Here is a 22,000-nt window from a genome sequence, read left to right on the forward strand (position 1 = left end):
GCTGATGAAGGCAACAGTGAGCTGGGCCCACACATCGTTTCCTGTCCTCTGAGTGCAGGTGTGATGCGAGCAGCTGCTTCAAGCTGCCACCTTGCAGTCTGTGCAGTTTGACTGGAGCACAGGCCCACATCCCCCAGCTGCTTTCATCAGTGTAGCTAATGGCAGCTGCAGAGAGAAACCCTGAGATACCCTCTTAAAAACAAGCACAGTAGGAATTCGTACAATATTACTGCACTCAAAAAATCCTAGAGGCTTGGGCTAGGGAGCTCAACCAGTGGATAAAGTACTTGTCTCTCAAGTATGAGGGTCCAAGATTGGATCCCCGGAACCTATCCCCGGCACTCACATAGATCGTATGTGCAAATATTTGCTATCAAGTTACCCCCCCCCAAGGTTTATTTTTGTGAGTGTACATGCTACATGGATGTGTCCATACTGGTGTGTGCACATGTATGTGTGCGTGTGTGCAGGGCCTAGAAGTCAGCAGGTGTCAGTCTTCCCACATTCTTTTTTTATTTTTTGGTGACACGGTCTCTGTTTGACCCGGAAGCTCACTGGTTTTGGTGCATTTGCTAGTCACCGAGCTCCACGGCTCCCACACATGGCTTTTCTATGGTCCCTGGGCTCGAAGGTTAATGCCCTTGTGCTTGTGCAGAGCCACCTGCCCAGAGTCAACAGTTATTGTCAGAAGGGAAGGCGTGCCCCCTAAAGTCTGAGATGGCTTACTTACTCTTCTTTTAATGGGAAGTAATGACGGAGTTAGGTGTGGTTTACAGAAAATCTATAGCTCCCTGCAGTAAGCCCATACCAGTGTTCTGCAGTGTAACCGTTTCCTACCCTGATGAAAACCACAACAGCAGCCCCAAGGCCTAGGGGCTGACCACGTAGATCTGCCTGAATTGGGATGGTGTCAGGGTACTGACAACCTTCCCAGGACAGTGGTGACCTTCATTAGGCATGTATTGCTACAAGTTCTCGTGAATTTTGTTTGTTTCTTTCTTTATTTTATCTCAGCTGGTTGTCTTGAGGCTTGCTCATGGCTGGCAATTGCTGTCATTTGTCATACGACATTGCAGCAGACCTTGACCCAGGGTTCTGTCTGCTGCTTTACTCTCCTCATAGTCAACCCTTTGGCTGCTCTCCTGGTTGCTGGCATTTCTGTCGATGCGTCATCGCCAACCGTCTCATCTGCTATTTGTCTCATTAATAAGCGTCGTCTGTTCTCTGCGGCCCGTGAGTTCTGTGTTGTAGATGCTAGGAAGGCTTTCCAAGGCTGGTCAAAGGTGAAAGAAATATTTTTACTTCCGGTGGACATTTGTGTGTGCGTTCAAAGATTTATTTCGCTTTACTTTATTCTGGCGCTAACCTGTCCCCCAGTTTTACTCTCTCTGAGAATTCTATACAGCACCTTCTGATCATACTCACTCTTTGCTCAAGCCCTACAGAACACTCCCCTCCTGCTTACCCAGGCAGCCCCATGTCTCTTTCCATTACCAACCCCCACAGATCTAGCCCCTCCTACTTACCCCCCAACTTCATGTCCGTTTTCATTTTTTAGACTCATCAAGTACAGTTTGTACTGTTCATATATTCTTTTTTTTATATAGTACATAATAGAGTTTATTCAGGTCATGGGGGAGTTAGGAGGGTAGTGGGGGGGGAGAAGAGAGGAATAGAGAAGTAGAGGAGTAGAGGCCGGCCATGAGCACAGGGAGGGGGAGGGGGATGGGAGGGGAGGGGAAGGGGGGAGAACAAGAGAGAGGAGGGCAAGAAAAGCAAGAGCCTGTTCGTATATTCTTGGTGTGTAGCCTTTCACTTGGAGCATGGGCTATACTCTTAAAGAAAATGGAATCCTTCCCCCAGCATCTATCAGTGGCCACCAGAACCAGACTATTGGCTCATCCTTTCTGCCCCCCCCCCCCCCGTGGCCATGTGCCCACATACGCTATAGGCGCTCTCAAATGGAGCTTTGCCTGCTTTCCTTGGCTGTTGCTAGGTTACTTCCTTACCGTACAGCTTTGAGGTGTTTTAGCATTTGCTTTATTTAAACACGGAAACGCTAAGTTTTCTTTCTTTCCACTTCTGATAGTTTTGTTGTTGTTTTGCCATAGGGCCACACTGTGTAGGTCAGTTTGGTCTCAAACCTACAATCCTCTTGTCTCAGCCTCCAGAGTTCAAGTTACTGGATTCGCTGCCAGGGCCGGCTTGAGATCGTCTTTATAATGAGTTAGACGTCATTAGTTTAAAGTCAGTTCATTCAATTCATTCAAGCCTGATGTGATTCTCTAATATGCCATCCTCGTCTCTTACTGTGTTTCCCAGGCTTCCCTCCATATACAAGGCAGCATTTCTTGTGAGACTTATTCATAGCCATTTTGTTGTTATTAATATCGATGTGAGGGATTATTTTATTTCCCATTTTGGTTTATTATGTTGTCCTCAACATAACGAGTGCAGAATCACTCATTTTCAGTGTGATCCTTGTGTAGCTACTTTACTGACCTATTCTATTAGATATTGTAGTTGCTGAGCTCATCCTCTTTGGACAGCAGTTCCATTTGCTACAGTTTTTTTCCATGTTATAGTCAGTAACATAGAACTTGTCAATTTCCATAAATGTCCCACATGTGCTTTAAAGCAATGCATGCAGAATGTAGAACCCTGTGTCTCTGTCTACCCACTGTAAGTAAAACTTTTAGTAAGCTTCTGCCATGGTATCTTGAATCTAATTTTCATTAAACACACACGCTCACACCTTTCTTTTTCCTTTTTGAAAAGGAGCAAACACTACTTTCTCTCTTTCCTCTGGGCTCTGTCCAGTCTCAGGTTTACGAGTGCTGACTCATCAGCATAAAATAGATTTGCAAATAAACAGAAGGCCAAGCGAGGGCTTTACTGCTTTCACTCACTTGGTCACCTGCCAGTCTCTTGCATACCTTTTGCTATTTCTGACTCTGGGCGACTTGTCCAAGCTCTGCTGGGCACTGGGCCCTCTGTCATCATTGAGGCGCAGACACAGAAAGGGCTCTACTTGTCTGGTTTCTGAGTGGTATATTTGGAGGAGAAAATTCTGAAATGCTCTAGATGCAGGTGGTGTGACCACCGCTTTAGCAGGTGTTCCTCAGCGTCTATATTGCAGGTGGTGGGGGATGGGTTTGACCTTGCCCTCTGTTTTCCTCGCTGTCTCCCTAGGTGGAGGATTCCTGACAATAGGTGCTGAGGAGAACCCTGCCTGTGTGTTGCCCTCTGGAGTTTGATCTTACAGTACTTTTTCCTGAACAAAAGAAAACACAGCAAACTCGGTTCTAAGTTCCAGCTGGGTCACCTCATCTTCCCAATCTTGTCTCCTTCTCTTCTCTGGAACTTTACAGTGAGCCAGACGTTTCAGCACATCCACATTTAACTCTTCCCACTGGGAACTCCGGCAGCTGGGGTGGTCTTTGAGAAATGTCATCGGCTCCCGCCGGCCAATCTTGAAATAAAGATTATAAAATTCATCCAGGTCTGGTAGCACACACCATTTAGCCACAGAAGCATCACAGCACATCCCACTGCTAAGGAAGCAGATGCACTAGAACCAGAAGTTGAAGGCTATCCTTGTCTAGTGAGTTGAAGTCCAGCCTGGGCTACACGGGGAGACCATGTCTCAATTTATTAAAGATTAAACACTTTCAGCTTTGCTCTGGGCAGGAACTGCTCTAGGCCACTTGGCTCATCTTTCCCACACTCTGGGCTAGTTCACAGTGTGACTTTAGTAAGAGCTTGTAACCAGCCCACGTTCCGCATCACAAGGGCCTCTGCAATCAGACTATGTCTGCTTCTCTGCTACTACGAAAGCTCCTACTTACACCCCGATGTCAACTCGGACATTCTTCCTCTATGGAGGGATGGCTTGGTTCATCGGCACTGCCCATACCTCTGCCTGCTGATACTTTTTAGATAGAACCTCATTTATTCTAACTCTCCAAAAGTTCTCTGAGATTTGTAGACATTTGTTTAATTTTAATGTGTAATTTTTTTTACTTACAAACTTTTATAATAATTTTTTTTTTTTATTCATGTGGGCATTAGAAAATAACGTTCTTTCTCTTGCATTAACATCCCAGAAAGTCCAGGATCATGCCTGGTTTTACTTCCTGGTTTTACTTCCTGGTTTTACTTCCTGGTTTTACTTCCTGGTTTTACTTCCTGGCACTTAGTGCTTGTCATCGGACTGGCCAAAGAGTGAACATGCCAATCAAAGACGACAAAACCATTTGAGGCAGCTTGGAAATACTGTTTATCTCAACACACCAGAAGTTTATTTCTTCCCCATACACAGTGAGAGGGAGCATTACACTGTATCACAGATAGTATATTTCCTTATTTCAGAGATTTTAGCTCTCCTCTAGTGGAGCAAGATGCCCAAAGGAAAGAAGGCCAAGGGGAAGAAGGTGGCCCCAGCCCCTACCATTGTCTAGGAACAGGAGGCCAAAGAGATGTTTAATCCTTTGTTTGAGAAATGGCTCAAGAACTTCGGCATTGGGCAGGGCATCTATCCCAAAAGAGATCTAACTCGCTTCATCAAATGGCCCAGCTACATCAGGCTACAGTGGCAAAGAGCCATCCTCTATAAGTGGCTCAAAGTACCTCCTGCCATTAACCAGTTCACCCAGGCCCTGAACAGGCAAACAGCTACCCAGCTGCTTAAGCTTGTCCACAAGTACGGGCCAGAGACAAAGCAAGAGAAGAAGCAAAGGCTACTGGCCCGTGCTGAGAAGAAAGCTGCTGGCAAAGGGGATGTCCCAACTGCAAGACCCACCTGTCTTCCGAGCAGGAGTCAATATCTTGGTGGAGGACAAGAAGGCTCAGCTGGTGGTGATTGCCCAGGTAGACCCCATTGAGCTGGTGGTTTTCCTGCCTGCCCTGTGTGAAAAGATGGGGGTGCCCTACTGCATCATCAAGGGAAAGGCCTGGTCCACAGGAAGACGTGTACCACTGTTGCCTTCACACAGGTTAACTCAGAAGACAAGGGTGCTCTGGCTAAGCTGGTGGAAGCTATTAGGACCAATTACAGTGACAGATATGACGAGATCTGCTGCCACTGGGGAGACAACATTCTGGGTTCTAAGTCTTGGCTGGCATTGCCAAGGTGGAAAAGGCAAAGGCTAAAGAACTCACCACTAAACTGGGTTAAAGGTACACTAAGCTTTCTGTACATAAATATAATCACAAAAACAGATTTTATTGTTTAGAAAAATATCTCCATTCCGATCTGCTATTCAAAAAGAGCGGGTGATGGCTCAGCGGAAGTAAAGTACTTGCTGTGTGCGCACAAGCCAGGGATGGGATTCATGGCATTGGTGTCAATGCCAGACAAACCTGTCTGAACCTGCAGGATCTGGGAGCCGGAGTCCGGTGACCCCCAGAGCAAGCGGATAAGCCAGAGTATGTGGCACAGCCAGGCATGACACCTGGATTCAGTGTATGTAAGATGAAGGGAGCCCGAGGAAGACACACATGGCCTCTACATGCATGCACACACATTTGCATCTATTGCATGTGAACATTTCACACACATGCACAAAAGGAATGTCACATTTACTGTAGGTCAACAACAGCCTGCTCACTGTAAAGAAATAGAAGCAATTCTTTTATTTTCCCCAATACATGTGAAAACCCAGTATGACTTGCTTGGCAGTTCCCATGACCAGGGTGTAAGATCTATTAGTCCCACAGAAACATGGGCTAAAATTGTAGCTGTGATGTATGTTTAGTATGAGAGGTGCCTTGTCAATCCTCCCCATAACAAATTAAAAAAAAACCAGAATAGTGTTTATAATAAAATTACATTTAGACAAAGCAAAGCTAGGGAAGAAGATGCATGAGAGAATGGTATTTATTTTAGCTCTGCATGTTGCGACCTGATTGTGACAGTGGACAGACACCTTCTGGTCGCAAAACGAAATTGGAACTGCAGGAAATAGAGGCTGGAGACGCCAGAGCAGGAGCGGGCCAGAGACAAAGCAGCAAAAGAATTGCATTCATTTCAGAAATGGAAAAGTTTATGGGATACATTTCTGAAAAACCCTTCAGAAGCTAGTAAAAATATGTTTTACTGTGTTTTCTCCAGCTTTTAAAACTCCACAGATGCAAAAGTGTGTGATAAAAATGTGAAAATACATATCGGCAACTAATTGTTTGCAGCAGGTTTAATTGCGGGAAGACCTGTGTGAGTTCTGCTGGGCCAGATGTTCAGGGCTCCGGACCATGCAGAGCAGGCACTGGAACTCCCACTGGTATTTAGGAGAATGGTGAAAGCCAACTTTTGTGGCTCTGTCCATTGGCTATTTTGGCTCCCCTCTTCTGGTATTCCTCCTGAAAGATTTATAATCCTTCTGGGAGTGTGGTCAGTGACAAGAGTCGAAGGAAATCCTGAAATGTGGAAAAACTAACTTTTATTAATATAAAACTATTCTAAAAAAATCCCCCAAGCCTATGAATATGTTTCCAGATTTTTGAAAAAAAAAAGGAGCCGATTTACAGATTTTTTTTTCCTATAAGGCTCTAACTTCACACCAATAAATCTGGATTTTTTCTTTCATTCTGACAGTTGTCTGGAGAGAGATAATTCAGAAAAAAATATAAGATCACACCTCACGGGTGCTTCCTAGGATAATGCTGCCTGTCATAGAGTGAGTGTGACCTAAAATTCAAAAGTGGAGAAGAAGCTAGAAGGGGACAGTAAGGGAACTAGACAAAGTCCACAAAGACCGCACAGACCGCAAACCTGAAAATCTCACCAAAGGAAAGGAAAACAGCAGCTCTTCAGAAAAATCTGGATTATATGCAACCAAAATATCCCAATGGTGTAGACTGGGCCCTTGAAGACATGCTGGGTGTGAAAGAGGCCACAGATCCTGTCCCATGTCAACATTCATCCTGCTGTCATACCGTCAAAACTGTCCCCAAAGGCCTCACTCCACCTGCCGCTCTCCATGTGAATTTCCAATTCCTACAGAAGGCACTGGTCTGGCGCCCCAGCACCCTCCTGGGACATCCTGATACCTGCCCCCTTTACCTGACCACGGATGGGATGACGGCCGCACTCCTCTTGATGGTTACTGCTTTTATTCTGTCTATGTTTTCTAGATTGGAAGTAAAAATCAGTAATGCCTGAGGAGTACTGTGCCCTCAAATACTGCAGTTCTAACCCACTTATAAGGAGGATTTATTATATTGTACTTTAGAGCCAGCTGTGGGTAAAGGGTGGCCACATTTTTCTTGACAGAAGAAGGAGACATGAGACTGTAAAAGATATTTTACATGTAGGTGCTGAACTGCTCTTTATACAAGGACCCCAGGGAAGAAAAATGACCAGTCAGCAACAATACCACTACCTTCCAGTCTTTAAGAAGCACAGGGCATTTTTGTTTTCTTAGAACAGATGAGAAAGCAGGAGTCTAAATCTTTCCCTCTTTGCCTCTTGATGTGCACCATTAAATAATTCCCTCTTGGTATCTTGTCTCAAATGTAATCAGTTGTAGTAATTTCACAGCAAAGAGTTGTGCATTATATGTGAGTGATAAGAGAAAGCTTACTTCTTGCTGTTTCTATTCTGTGTGGCCCTTACACAAAAGTGTATCTTTGCATATTTTTATATTCATATGTTAAAATATGGACAAGCAGAAGATATAAGTGCTTCATAAATTTGTTTTTAAATGCAAATATACAGCATTTTCTATGTTTCTACAGCGGTCAGTCTCCTTTATGACATGTTGACACAATACTGGGACATGTATCCCTCACCATTTTGGAGGCTAAGACATCATCCAGTACCAGGTATTGGCATCTGGTAATGGCCTTCTTGCTGTGTCCTTTGGTGTCATGGGGAGAGAGGCACATCCATGCTAACTAGCCCACTTTGCAGTGCCGTTAACCCCTTCATGGAACATTCCTTTGCTTGTTCACAGCCCTGGTGTCCTATTTTTAATTGTGAAGAAGGGCAGTTTGCTGCTGCCTTGCACCTGTGACGAGTCTCAGTGACTTTCTCTACTGGGCCGTTAAGTCATTCACAGCCATGAAGCTTCTATGTCTCTGTGACACCTCAGCAAGTTATACAGAATTAAATTCTTTTCACTACGGTTCTTTCTGTACCTCCTTCAGGTCCTACTGTTCTCCTATTTTCCATAAGTTTGCCTTCCTTCCAGTTTCTCTATCAGACATTTCATGAGTGTATATGAAGAAAAAGCACGTTTTTCCTCTACGGTCCCCTGAAAATCAAGAAGACTTTTGTGACTTCAGAGAGTGTGGGGGTTTCCACCCTACAGAAGACTGCCTCTTCTGTAACTGTGAAAAACTCCAGTGGAGGCTCTCTAAGATGGCTTCAAGCTTCCGATGCCCATGGCAGGGCCAGCTGTGACTCCTGCTTCTCTCTGGTTATAAACAGGATTCTCACAACACCCCCATCACGTTAGTTGCGCCTTCTACAACAAATCACAGGCCTCATGCTTCCTGGTTGGTCTAGTTTGTTTTACATTGCTGTGGTAAATACTGTGTGGTCACAGGGTCTCCGGAAGGAAAGGATTTACAGCTTACAGTCTACCATGATAGGAACTCAAGGCAGAAACATGAAGGCAGGGACTAAAGCAGAAGCCATGAGGAGTGTTGCTCACCCTGCTTCCTTATACAGCTCAGGGTCACTTGCACCACAGGTGGTGAGTAGGCTGGGTCCTTTCACATCAACCATCAGTCTTTAATCAAGAAACACACCACAGGCTGCCTATAGACTCCTCTAATGGAGGCATTTTCTCACTTGAGGTTTCTGCTTCCCAGATGACCCGACCTTGAACAAACTTCATAAACACTAATCAGCACACAGATTTGTTACAAAGAGTGCTACAAAGCCCATGAAGAGCTATATTGGGCTGGAGCTTCTTGGTGCTTTTTTGGCATGATTCTTCTTCCCCAGAAATGGCATGTTCTTTGGAATTTTTTTTTTATGGAGACTTCATATGGAGACTGATAAATCTTTGGCCATTAGTGACCAACTCAACCTCCAGGCCTGCTCCCCTTCCCAGGGCTTACTGGTAAAGCTGCAATTTCTAACCCCGATGGTTGCCTTTACCCTTTTAAGGACAGCCAGAATCCTGACCCCCAAACAGAGGAGAACAGCCAATCCATTAGCGTGTAAAAGACATTTATCACTTTGAAGATTACAGACACTGAAGAATTGTATGTCAGCAAACTCAGCAAAGGCCAAATGCCCAATCTTTGTAAGAGCATTTTTTTCAGATGTAGATTGCATTGCCCAGTGCAACTAATCAAAAACTGGGGGACCATTTATCACCTGAACATACAACTTCCATCCTTCAGTATTTCTCTTAAGGTGTGCCCCTGGACTCTACTTAATGCCTCAACATCACCCACTGTTGTAGCTGTTTAAAGGGAGCCAGGCACTGTAAATGTTGGCGCTCAATTGGAATAACATTTTATGATGCTTGCTACAGCCTTTCCATGCCTTTGCTCACCATAATTCATTTAACAAATTATAACCCACTCAGAGAACGTTAAAATTTTTATGTGCCATGTGTGGGGAGACTCTTTTCCTCGCTTGCAGAGTTGTCAGTATGGGAGTGCAGCTTTATTTGACCTCTGTCCGGCATCTTCCTAGGGGGGAAATCAGACAGCAACGGTGATCGCCTTGTGCTCCATGAGGGATTTCAACCTAGCTCAGGAGACCTGTCAGCTGGCAATCAGAGATGTTGGAGGCCTTGAAGTTTTAATAAATCTGCTCGATACAGATGAAGTCAAATGCAAGGTAAGACCTTTGCCACCGTGGCTAGAAGGCCTGTCCACCTGCAGCTATCCGGACACTCCGGGTGTCTACTCTAGCTGTCTGCCTCATTGTCACTACTGTCATTGCTAAAGACCCAGGAGCTCCATTTTCTCCCTCATAACTGCTGTGCTTTTGGACTGAGAAGTGTTTGTATGTATGAGAGGGAAAACGTATAAAGGCTGTGTGTAATCTTCAGGGATGGAAACTATTTCTTAAAACCCTTAATTGGGGACGGCTCTTAGGTAGACTTAGACTTTTAAGAAAAAGCATAGCACTGGGTATATATTAAACTCTCAATCATCTGTCACCCTCCTCCCCAGATTGGTTCGTTAAAAATCCTGAAGGAAATCAGTCATAATCCTCAAATCAGACGTAATATTGTTGACCTTGGGGGCCTACCAATTATGGTTAATATACTTGATTCTCCACACAAGAGTCTTAAGTGTTTGGCAGCCGAGACAATAGCAAATGTCGCCAAGTTCAAGAGAGCCCGGCGGGCAGTGAGGCAGCACGGAGGCATTACTAAGCTGGTGAGTACGCCGTTACATCTCCAGATAGCACCTGAACTGCCCTCCCTTCTGGTCTTGTCTGACGTTCCTTTTCTTCTCCCCCCCCCCAATTAATGAATCCATTTACTTTACATCCAATCACAGCCCCCTCCCTCCTCTCCTCCCAGTCCTTCCTTCACATACCCCATTTCTCCTCCCTTCCCTAAGAAGAAACAGCCTCCCCCTCCATGGGTACCCTTTCTGCCACATCAAGCTGCAACAGGATAAGGTCCTCTCCCACTGAAGCCAGACCAGGCAGCTCAGCTAGGAGAAAGGGGTCAGCCTTCACTCCATTTGTTAGGGGACCCACATGCTGCACGTTTGCTACATGTGTGTTGCAGGCCGAGGTCCAGCGTGCTCTTTGGTTGGTGGTTCGGTTTATGGGCTGTGTAGGTCTTTGTAGGTTGACTTTGCAGGCCTTCTTGTTGATTCCTTGACCCCTATGGCTCCCTTAATCCTTCCTCACACTCTTCCACAAGCCTCCCAGAGCTCTGCCTAGTGTTTGGCTGTGGGTCTCTGAGTCTGTTACCATAGCTGCTGAATGAAACCTCTCAGAGGACGGTTGTGTTGGGCTCCTGTCTCCAAGTGTGTCAGAGTATCTGTCATTAATAGTGTCAGGAGTTGCTCTCCCATGAGATGGGTCTAAACGTTGGGCCAGTCATTGGCTGACCATTCCCTCAATCTCTGCTCCATCTTTATCCCTGCACATCTTGTAGGCAGAACAAATTTTGGCTCAAATGTTTTAAGAGTGGGTTGATGCGCCCCTCTTTCCACTGCCACAGAAGTTCCACCTGCCCCTGTATTTCTACTGCTAGAAGTCTAAGGTAGGGTCACCTCCACAGACGACTGGGAGCCTCAGGTCTGCCAATTTCCCTGTGAACTACATCTTCCAGCCCACAGATGAATTTTCAAACAATAGAGAATTTAAGAAATATTGTCCCCTATGGCCCTGGCTAGAATCCACTGCAAGAGCAGAGAGAACAGAAGGTGTTAATACCAAGTCATCACTGTCACTCAGTGGGAGAGGGAACGGGCTGAATTCCTGGGGTGATGGAGAGTCTGTGGAGGTAGAGGTGTGGTGAGGGTAGGAGGAGGCAGAGGGCAGGGGAGGAGGAGAACGGATGAGGTTTGTGGTAGGAGGTGGTCTCAGGAGCCTCAGCATCTGATGTGCTGCCTCACATTAGGACCGTCCTCCACGGGCACAGTCACACTGCACTGCCAGTTAGAAAACAGAGCAGAAAGCGGTGTGGATAGTTTGCATCCAGTGGATGACTCTGAGAAGCATCTGTATTCAGCAGCAGCGTTGTGTTTCTAGAACATTCACAGCAAAGGGGGAATATATGTCGTTTAACAGTATATAAAATCTCAATAGGATCAAACTATCAATACTTATGATATCAAAAAGAAATCAAAGAACTGCCCACCACCCAGAAATCTATATACACAATTAGAAATGTACACTAGGAATATATCTTAGAGTGACTGCCGAGTTTTCAGGGGAGAGCTGTAGACATGAAGAAAATGTGGATTTCCTTTTACATTTTTCAACTTGTCTTCTGTGTGTATGGCTTATCTTGGTCATGGGGAAAATGGTTATTTCAGTAATCACCAGCCAAAGGAACACAGGTGCTCAGACTCTGCCCCTTCATCAAAGACCTTACAAGAGTAAGTGCTGGGGACAGGGTGACAGGTAGGAGTGCTTGTCACCAACCTGGCCACCTGCATTTAATCCTGGAGCATGCATGGTGGGAGAGGAGCACCAACTCTCACATGTTGCCCTTTGACCTGCACAGATGCAGCCACACACATGTACATGTGCACACACACATGTACATGTTCACACACGTACATATGCAGCCACACATACATGTACATATGCAGCCACACACATGTACATATGCAGCCACACACATGTACATATGCAGCCACACACACATGTACATGTGCACACACACATGTACATATGCAGCCACACACATGTACATATGCAGCCACACACATGTACATGTGCACACACATGTACATATGCAGCCACACACATGTACATGTGCACACACATGTACATATGCAGCCACACACACATGTACATGTGCACACACATGTACATATGCAGCCACACATGTACACGTGTACACACACATGTACATGTGCACACACATGTACATGTGCAGCCACACACACATGTACATGTGCACACACATGTACATATGCAGCCACACACACATGTACATGTGCACACACATGTACATATGCAGCCACACACATGTACATGTGCACACACACATGATGTACATATGCAGCCACACACACATGTACATGTGCACACACACAAAGGGAGAGAGGGAGGAGAGACAGGGAGAGAAAGGAAGAGAGAGGAAGAGGGAGAAAGAGATATGGGAGGGCAGGAGAAGAAATTAATTATAATTAAAACTTACACACAGGTACACACACACCACACATCAAACATACACATACTTAAATGTTGAAAGAAATGCAGTAAGTATTGTAAGCATTAAATTATGAGATGGGCTGGTACAAGTCTACATGAAAATAACTCCCATAAATTATAAATATATAAATTATAAATTAAAAGATAAATGCAAAGTGGGGAGTGCTGAATCTCACATCACATTTGTGAACCTAGTATTTATCCAATTTCACGAACCTAACAAGATAACGATGCTCGTTTTATTGTGATTTGCAACAGCAGGAAATTAGGGATAGGACCGGTCAGTGCTTTAGGACGCCTGCTTTGAGGCCTTGGGTTGAGAATGTGGCAGTGTGTGTGGGGTAGAGACAGAAATAGCTTACAACTTATTACCCAGGGTTCTCAATCCTGCCTCTGACCCCCCAGGGCTGAGATTCCAGGACTACCCCCACTATGCCCGATTTACACATAATAATATAAATTCTAGTGTTCTACTAAAACTTTACTACCTTTGTAAGAATTTTATCAAAGGAAGAGAGTATAAATATGGTAAGGGATGAATGTTTTGTTTGTTTCCACCGGCTATTCTGTAAACACACTGTTTAAAATGGGTTTATTTGTGACTGAGTTAATTATGGTAGGATGAGTTAGTTTTGGGAATGGATTCACATTTATTTTAAAAACTTCTGTGTTTGGGCTGGTGGGATGGTTCAGTGGTCGAGGCACTTGCTGCCAAGACTGACACCCTCCCTGAGTTCAATCTTCAGGATTCACATCATGGAAGGAAATAACGGGTTCCTAGAAGTTGTCCGTTGGCCTGCACACATGTGTCTTGGTATGCACATGTCCATACAGGTACACACATGTACACATGTACAACACACATGCAAACAGCCTCAAATAATAAAACATAAGAATGGAGGCTGTGTACATTAAATACACCTGTTTTCCTAGGTCGCCCTCTTGGACTGTGGACAGAATTCAACAGAGCCGACGCAGCCAAGCCTGTATGAAACCAGGGATGTGGAAGTAGCTCGGTGCGGGGCTTTGGCGCTCTGGAGCTGCAGCAAGAGTCACTCCAACAAGGAAGCCATTCGTAAAGCTGGGGGAATTCCCTTGTTGGCTCGGCTACTGAAGACTTCGCATGAAAACATGCTCATTCCCGTGGTGGGGACGTTGCAAGAATGTGCGTCAGAGGTGCGCAAGCCATTCTGGGTTTGGTTTGTTTTTCCTTCTCTTCCACCCGTGGTTGTTCTCATGTGCACACAGTTATGAATGTGTGCATGTGTGTTCACGTGTGTGTGTGTGGGCACATGCATGTGGGCGCACATTTAAGCCAGAGTCTGATGTGGAATGTCTGCCTAGATCGCTCTCCACCTTATTTTCTGAGGCAGAGTTTCTTGCTGAACCTGAAACTTGCTACTTTGGCCTGTCTAGCCAGCAGCTTGCCCTGGGGATCTCCTGCCCTGTCTCCCAAGTGCCGAGATTACAGACAGGCCTTTATGCCCTCCTGGTTTTTAATTAGGCACTGGTAATGGGAACTCTGTGCTCACGCTTGCGTGCTAAGCACTGAACTCTCCTGCCAGTCCTTTTTAAAAAATTTCTTTAGTTAATAAAATAATCTGCAAGTTTGCGGTGAAAGTTAAGATACCTTGTCTCCGAATCCACTAACTGAATCAGAACGTGGGACGTGTTTCCAGTGTTGGGCTAGTTCAGTCACTGGACAGACACGGAATGCTTGGACTGCGGTGTCTGCGCAGTTCGCCCAGCGCCGGCCATTCACAAGCCTACATGGTCATAGTCACATTCTACATTGGTAACTATTTACGTTTTTGTTTCTTTAGGAGAACTACCGCGCTGCCATCAAGGCGGAGAGGATCATAGAGAACCTTGTGAAGAACCTGAACAGTGAGAACGAACAGCTCCAGGAACATTGCGCCATGGCCATCTACCAGGTGGGCTGGCGCTCCAGAGGGTCGCCTGCCGAGCTCCGTAGTTAGAAGCAGCGTTTCCAAACACATGGGCCCTCCCTGGGGAGCTGTGTTACTTTCTGTACTGTGTCTCAACTACCTGGAGGAAAGGGAGAGGAAGCATGGATTTGAGCTCCTCGTTACAGTAAAGTAGTGGCTGTACAGCCCAGTTCACAGTGCGGGGGTGGGGGCGAGTGGTAGAGGCTGTTCTCATCGGTGTAGACAAGGAAGGGAGGGAGAGAGGTAGGGGGAGGGAGGGAGATAGGAAAGGAGGAAAGAGGGAGGGGGAGGGAGAGAGGGAGGGTGGGGGAAGGGAGAGAGAGGGAGGGAGGGAGAGGAAAAAGAGGGAGAGAGAGAACAGAGACAGAGAGAATGAGAGAGACAGAGAGAGAGAGAGAGAGAGAGAGAGAGAGAGAGAGAGAGAGAGAGAGAGAGAGAGGAGAGAGAGAGGGAGAGAATATGCTGCAAACCTGTGCCAGCACAGAAAGGGAGGGAGGCAAAGGGGGGGCAGTATAGCACACTCCCCTAATACCCTATCAGTGGCCCACTTCTTCCAGCTACTCCCCAGCTCCTGAAGGATCCCCAGACTTCTCCCAGGACAGCCCCGCAAGCATGGAAAGCATACAGTATACAGTAGAGGGCACAGTATGGATTGCAGAGCCAAATCTCCATGTCAGCACTGGGGAATCCGCCGTTTCAGCAAGTACTCCAGGGTCTTCAATGTGTCAACTTGTCTGATTACTTGAATCCTTTAGGACCTGTGTCCCCCCCCCCCCCCCCCCGTAGCCCGGCCCTTTGCACACTGGGTAAAACAGCTCATCAGTATGTGACAAACCTGAGCTGCTTTATGACAGACTATTTGAAGACAGTGATCTTGAGAAATTTCTCTTCTCCTAAGATCAGATGAACAAATGTTCTCTGAGTGTGTGGGTTTATGCCTCCTTATGAGTGTGCGTCCTACCGGGGCGTGTGAGTGTGTGCGAGTGTGTGCATATGCGTTTTCATTATAAATTTAATTATTTCCATCTCCACTTGGTGTGGATTGTTTCCTAGTACATCAGAGCACAGATTAGAATCATCAGGGATGAGGGTGGCCTTGAAAAATAAATGTCTGGCTGGCCGCCCAGGTTTCTTTCTAACCAGAGCGGGCCACGTGAGAAATACTCTTAAGGTGAGCGTTGTGAGAGTGGGCTCCAGACCACGCCAAAGAAGCGAGGGACTAGATTCACTCTAAGGCCTCTGCAGACAACACAAACTGGGCAGCTTCAAATGATTTTGTTTTCTGGAGTCTGGAAGTGGATGATCAAGGTTTACACAGGGTGGTTTCTTTAGAGACCTCTGTCCTTGGCTTGCAGTTAACTGTCTCCCCCCCCACCCCCCCCTCGTGTCTCCACGCCATGTCTGTTTGTCTGCACTGTAGCCTCTCTCAGGGAAAGGGCAGCCATCTTTTAGATGTTCATCCCAACCCCATCTCACCTTTACCTCCCCCCTCCCCCACACTCAAAATCTGAGGCACCAGGAGTTAGGTCTTCAATTTTTGGATTTTGAGAGAGTATAGATAAACATATATTAGGGATAGATAAGCCTCACACCACACACACACACACACACACACACACACACACTCACTCACACTCACACACACTCACACTCACACACACACACACTCACACTCACACACACTCACACACACACACTCACACACACTCACACTCACACACTCACACACACACACACTCACACACACACACACACACACACACACAGTGCCATGAAGCCAGCTGCCCCACCATCAACCCTCATGAGAATTTATTTCCCTGATAGTTACCAGGCCTCACTCCTTGCTTGATCTTAGAAGCTTCACCCCATAGCACCTGAGTCTGCAGATGAGGCATTTTCCTAAACCTCTGTCCTGGCCAACTGTACATACCCAAGCAAACCTTGCCCAACCTTCCTAGGGGATACATAACCCTTTCTCTCCCCTGACCCCTACCCCATTAAACTGAATCAATTCTCTGAAGCTGTTCCCAGGGGTGTGTGTGTGTGTGTGTGTGTGTGTGTGTGTGTGTGTGTGCATGTGTGAGTGTTTGCCTGAGCACTCACCACTGACCAAGATGCTGCCTGCATCTACCTACCTGCCTAAGCTTCTTTCCCTCCAGTCCAGCCCAATGTGCAAAGAGCCTGGCTACCCTTCTGCAGGAGAAGTAGGGAAGCAGACTGTGGCTGGCAATCTCTGGCACAAGATCTTGGAAATCCCCACTGGGTCCCCTGCAACTCCAGTGTGGGCTGTGATGTCACAGAAGCAACTTGCATTGGAAACCTGTCGAGATGAGCCTCATTGGCCAGCACTGAAGGCTCGATGCCTTGACTTGACTTGATGCCTTTGGTTTGACTTTTTGTGCAGTGTGCTGAAGACGAGGAAACCCGAGACCTGGTTAGACTGCACGGAGGGCTTAAGCCCCTGGCCAGCCTACTCAATAACACGGACAATAAAGAGCGATTAGCTGCTGTCACCGGGGCAATCTGGAAATGCTCTATCAGCAAAGAGAATGTGATTAAGTAAGGCGTTTGATATTTCATAGTATTTCATAATCAAATTAATCAAGTGGTGTTCATAAGGGGTTGACTTTGACTATAATCAATACTGTGCATAATTAATGTGGATCAAAAGGTAGAATGGAACAATTATTAGGAAAAAAGTCCTCTCCCCATCCTACTACCCAGAAAATTTATGTTTAACAAGGGTTGACATGATCTTTCCGTGTGAATAGGCCACCCCACATACGAAAAGATGCATACATTTAACAAATCTTATGTTCGCTATCAAAGGAATGGGGTCTTTGCAAATAGACGTATCCTACACATTCTTCCTTAGTTATCACTTGTATTTATTTCTCTCTCATGCAATACATCCTGCCCACGGTCCCCCCCCTTACTCTTCCTCAGTCCCTCCCTTCTCCTTCAGATCCACCTCTCCATTTTCTGTCAGGAAAGAGTGGTCCTCCCAGAGATGTGTTTTAATTGTCTCTGTGTGTGCACGTGTGTTGTTGTGTGTATGCAGATGTGTGTGTAAGCATATGTGCAGATGTGTATGCAGGTGTGTATGCAGGTGTGTGCCCTGAGACTAGAAGAGAAAGTTATGCATTCCTTCTATCATCCTTACCCATTCCTTTGGGACAGGGCCTCTCCCTGAGCCTGAGTTGACTTTTGTTTAAAACTTTACTGGAAACTGGAAATCCCTACTTAGAGCTACGGCTGCTGATGGGACAGCACTCATTCAACTTGTGTATGTGTGTGTGTGTGTTGCCCAGCAATCTTTCCTCCCCTCTCCTAACTAACCACTCTTAAAGAGTTCGGATTTCATTAAATTTTATTTTTAATGTATTTATAAAGGTTTGGGATGTTGGGGATCAAACCCAAGACCCTGTCCTTGATAAACGAGCAGTCTACCATTGAGCTGCATTCTGGACCCTTATAGTTCTACATTTGTTTTAAAAAATTAGAGAACACTTACAATTTTTATTCATTTTGATTTTTAAACCGTTCTCTGGTTCATTTTAGAATTCTCTCCATGAATATTTTGGGAGATCTATTTTCTTATTTGGCATTTTCTTTTAGAAATGTGCTTGTTCTAAGAGAAAACAGGGTTGTTTAAGAGTATTTGATGGAATTAGTAATAGCTTAAATATAACCTCCATTACTACAAAATATTTTTTCCATATTTAAAATGCTGTCTACTTTAGAGTTATATCCTTTTTTTAATTGAACAACTTTATTTTAAAAAACAAAGATAAACATACAGATTTTAAAAGCAGTTTTGCATAAAAGTATATGAATATATTTTTGTCAGTACTTGATTTTTTTAAAGATTTGATAGTATGCCTTAAAATCTTACTAGTTACAATGAGCATAAAAATACAAAATATTAATGGCAACAATAAAATATACCTTAATAAATAAATACTGATAAACTTTATTAAGATGAGAAAACATGTTACATATATAAAACAGAAATTCTCATGTATAGGTTTTTATAATGCTTCATTTGATTTAAATATATACTGAAAAACATCAAAGCAAAATTACATGTAGATTCTAAAACATAGTAAGAATTAATAATAAAGTAGTCTGAGAAGACTAACTAAAATGTTTTCTTTAATATTCATACATGTATATAACATGTTTAGATCAAATAATCCACCCCTCTTGTGACCTCTCCAACCCCTTCTTCCTCCTCTTCCTCCTCCCAACTTCACATGCTCTTTTTGTTTTATAAAACACACCAAACCCACTTAGCGATGCCTATGTAAGCGCAGGACCATTTACTGAGCATGCATAGCCTTTTAGAACTACATCACCGAAGAGAAGGGACTCTTCGTCTCCCAGTAAACACCAGCTGCCAATAGCTCCTCAGATTGTGTTGGGACTTCACGAGCCCTCCTCTGTCCATGATGACTGGTTTGATTGTACCCAAGTCTTGTGCACAAAGTATCAGGCCATGTGAGTTTGTGTGTACAACTCACAAGTGATGTCCAGTAAATACTCACAGAGTCATTTACACCTGTTCTTATGGTATTGCTGGCCTCTCTTTCATGGTGATATCTGAGACCTGAGGGGAGTTAATTTAGACCTGAGTATTCCACGTAACCTGTTCTGTGCTCGCTGACCTGTGGTGGGTCTCTGTGTTAATCAACATTTATTGCAAAAGAAGCTTTTTTGGACGAGATTGAGAGATGCACTGATCTATATACAGATCAGGGCAGATCACTTCTAAAATCTGAGCTACAGTAGTTTTACTGCTCAATTTGAAACACAGTGATGCTATGTGTGTGCACACATATATATCCAATACACACTTAATATGGTTTGTTTATGTAAATTAATCTATGAGAGAAAAATCTTAGAATAGAGTTACAGATGCTAAAAGTCACATCTGACTCGCTGTCTTAGAGGCTTATCTAATGTCGTGACCAAGGACACAGGTAGGCATCAAGTGGCTGGGTGTGGGTGCCAGCCTTACTACGTAGCAAACTTCACATCAGCCATTTGATGATGAAGATTAAGTGGGGTCTACACAGGAAGTTTGTTATGTGAGTCAAATGAGCACTGAAAATACAGCACATGGCTGAATTACTATAACTGCTTAGTCTGGCTTTTATCTTTCTCACTATCTTTCCTGCTAACTTTGGACTATAAATAGCCTCCTTTCTCTGAATGTAGGTTTCGAGAATACAAAGCCATTGAGACCCTGGTGGGACTTTTGACTGATCAGCCTGAAGAAGTACTCGTGAATGTGGTTGGGGCCTTGGGAGAGTGCTGTCAAGAACATGAAAACCGGGTCCTAGTCCGGAAATGTGGTGGCATCCAACCTCTCGTGAACCTCCTGGTTGGAATAAACCAATCACTTCTTGTGAACGTCACCAAAGCTGTGGGTGCATGCGCACTAGAACCAGAAAGTATGGCGTAAGTGGCTCTGGAGACGGGTATTTTACCTTGCAAGTGTTACGGGGAATGTCTGGATGGTCTTACAATTGTCTGTCACATCACTTAGAATTTATGCACAAATATGATGGACACTGTGTTACCACATGAATATTCATGACTTGCTACATGAATATTTATGACTTGCTACATGAATATTCACAAGTTGCCTAGCCAGAACATTATCTTGAAAGAGAAGTGGACCTGCACTGGGTGTAAAGATTTCCAAAAGCCAATAATCAATTTCTTCATGTGGAAACTGTATGCAATCACCAGAAATTTTCTCTGTCTTTTCGAGAGTAATTATGTTTCTGTCTATAGCATCTTATTTCTTATTTCTGGCAAGTTCAGAATACATTTTTGCATCACCTATAAAGTGGCAATTGAGATACCAAGGATTTTAAACTATGACCTTAATCCTTGAATGAATTGTTGTTTATCAAAAATGACAAGATTTAAATGTGAATTGAAAAATAATTGGAAAAAACGATTGGTACTGAGCATGCGTGAACTTTCTCTTTGTTGTTCTGACCACAGTGTAGTATCAACTTACATGGTGTGTGTATTTACCTATTACTATACTAAGTCTAGAGATATTGATATACTCTGGTGGGTGAGCCCAGAGCACATTAAGGTACTGTCCCTCTGGATAAAAGGGTCTTCAGCACCTGCATCCTTAAGTGTTTGTGGGAGATCCTAGAGCCAAGCCCAAGTAGAAACCAGAGGGTAGCTGTATGCCTTTCTCTATATATACCTTATATAAATAATACTTCCCTACCCATACTCACCTATATATATTTATTATGTATGCAGAGAGAAAAAATTTTGTAAGGGTTTGGTTTCTGTAATTGTGGAAGCTTGTTGAGTTTCAGATCTAATAGTGGTTGGGTTGCAGACTGGAAATTCAGGCTGGTGCTGTGCTGGTAGAATTCTCTCTGCGCAGGAAGGTCAGTTGATAGCCACATGTGTGATGAGGGGCGATCTGTTTTCAGCCTGCCTTCTTAAATGCTAGCCTCATGAAAAGTATCTTTCACAAAAACATGTTGCCCAACCAACTTGACACATAAATTTCAGCACAAGCTCGTTCCTCGTTGGCAGGGCACCAATATGTATGTCTATAAGTTGTGGACAAATACAGTAGGCAGGTGTTGCGTTTGTCCTGTGTGATTCCCCAGCCCATGAACAACTGAAAGTGTATCCATCATTTTCACAGAGCTCCGTAACAGCTGCTTCTTCTTCTCAATGTCCCTGAATTTGACGACTATGTAAAGTGAGCAGAACTTAAATACAAGGATATACATTTAGCAAAGTGTATGTTATGGAATGAAGGGGATAAAGAAGAGGGAAGGTAACACATGGTCCTCCACAAAACATTTGCAACAAAAGAGCGAAATTTTCATAACAGTTACAGTTCTTATTGTTGCTGGTCACATGACCGTTTCTCATACTGTAAGCTTTCCCTGCTACTCTGAGCAAGCGCGTCACCAGGCTGTGGTTCTTAAGCTGTTGAGTGACTCAAATGTATATTTCTAAAGGGTCTGGGGCCTTAGCTGTTACCCCAGTTTCTTTCTGTTGTCTTGTAAGACACCATAACCAAACCAACGTGTAGAGGAAAACGTTCATTTGAGGCTTTTAGTTTCAAAGGGTGAGTTCATGACCATCATAGCAGGGAGCGTGGGAGCAGACAGGCAGGCATGGCGCCGAGGGCATGGCGCCGAGGGCAGGGCGCCGAGGGCAGGGCGCCGAGGGCATGGCG

The 22,000-nt window shown here is 44.7% G+C and overlaps 1 protein-coding gene across 1 annotated transcript in view; it reads left to right on the plus strand.

Moving 5' to 3' along the window:
* The window catches only part of ODAD2 (outer dynein arm docking complex subunit 2), a gene marked incomplete at both ends in the record, with an annotated part of 159,086 nt that overhangs the window by 36,861 nt on the left and 100,225 nt on the right, over nucleotides 1–22,000 (plus strand). The window contains 6 exons of the mRNA XM_080917306.1: nucleotides 9,653–9,799; nucleotides 10,138–10,347; nucleotides 13,748–13,990; nucleotides 14,638–14,748; nucleotides 17,168–17,322; nucleotides 19,984–20,226. Coding sequence (XP_080773432.1) covers nucleotides 9,653–9,799; nucleotides 10,138–10,347; nucleotides 13,748–13,990; nucleotides 14,638–14,748; nucleotides 17,168–17,322; nucleotides 19,984–20,226 — 1,109 coding nt within the window. The remainder of the gene's footprint in view (nucleotides 1–9,652; nucleotides 9,800–10,137; nucleotides 10,348–13,747; nucleotides 13,991–14,637; nucleotides 14,749–17,167; nucleotides 17,323–19,983; nucleotides 20,227–22,000) is intronic.

This window comes from Micromys minutus (genome assembly GCF_963924665.1).
Source record: "Micromys minutus genome assembly, chromosome: 5".
NCBI classification, from domain to species: Eukaryota; Metazoa; Chordata; class Mammalia; order Rodentia; family Muridae; genus Micromys; species Micromys minutus.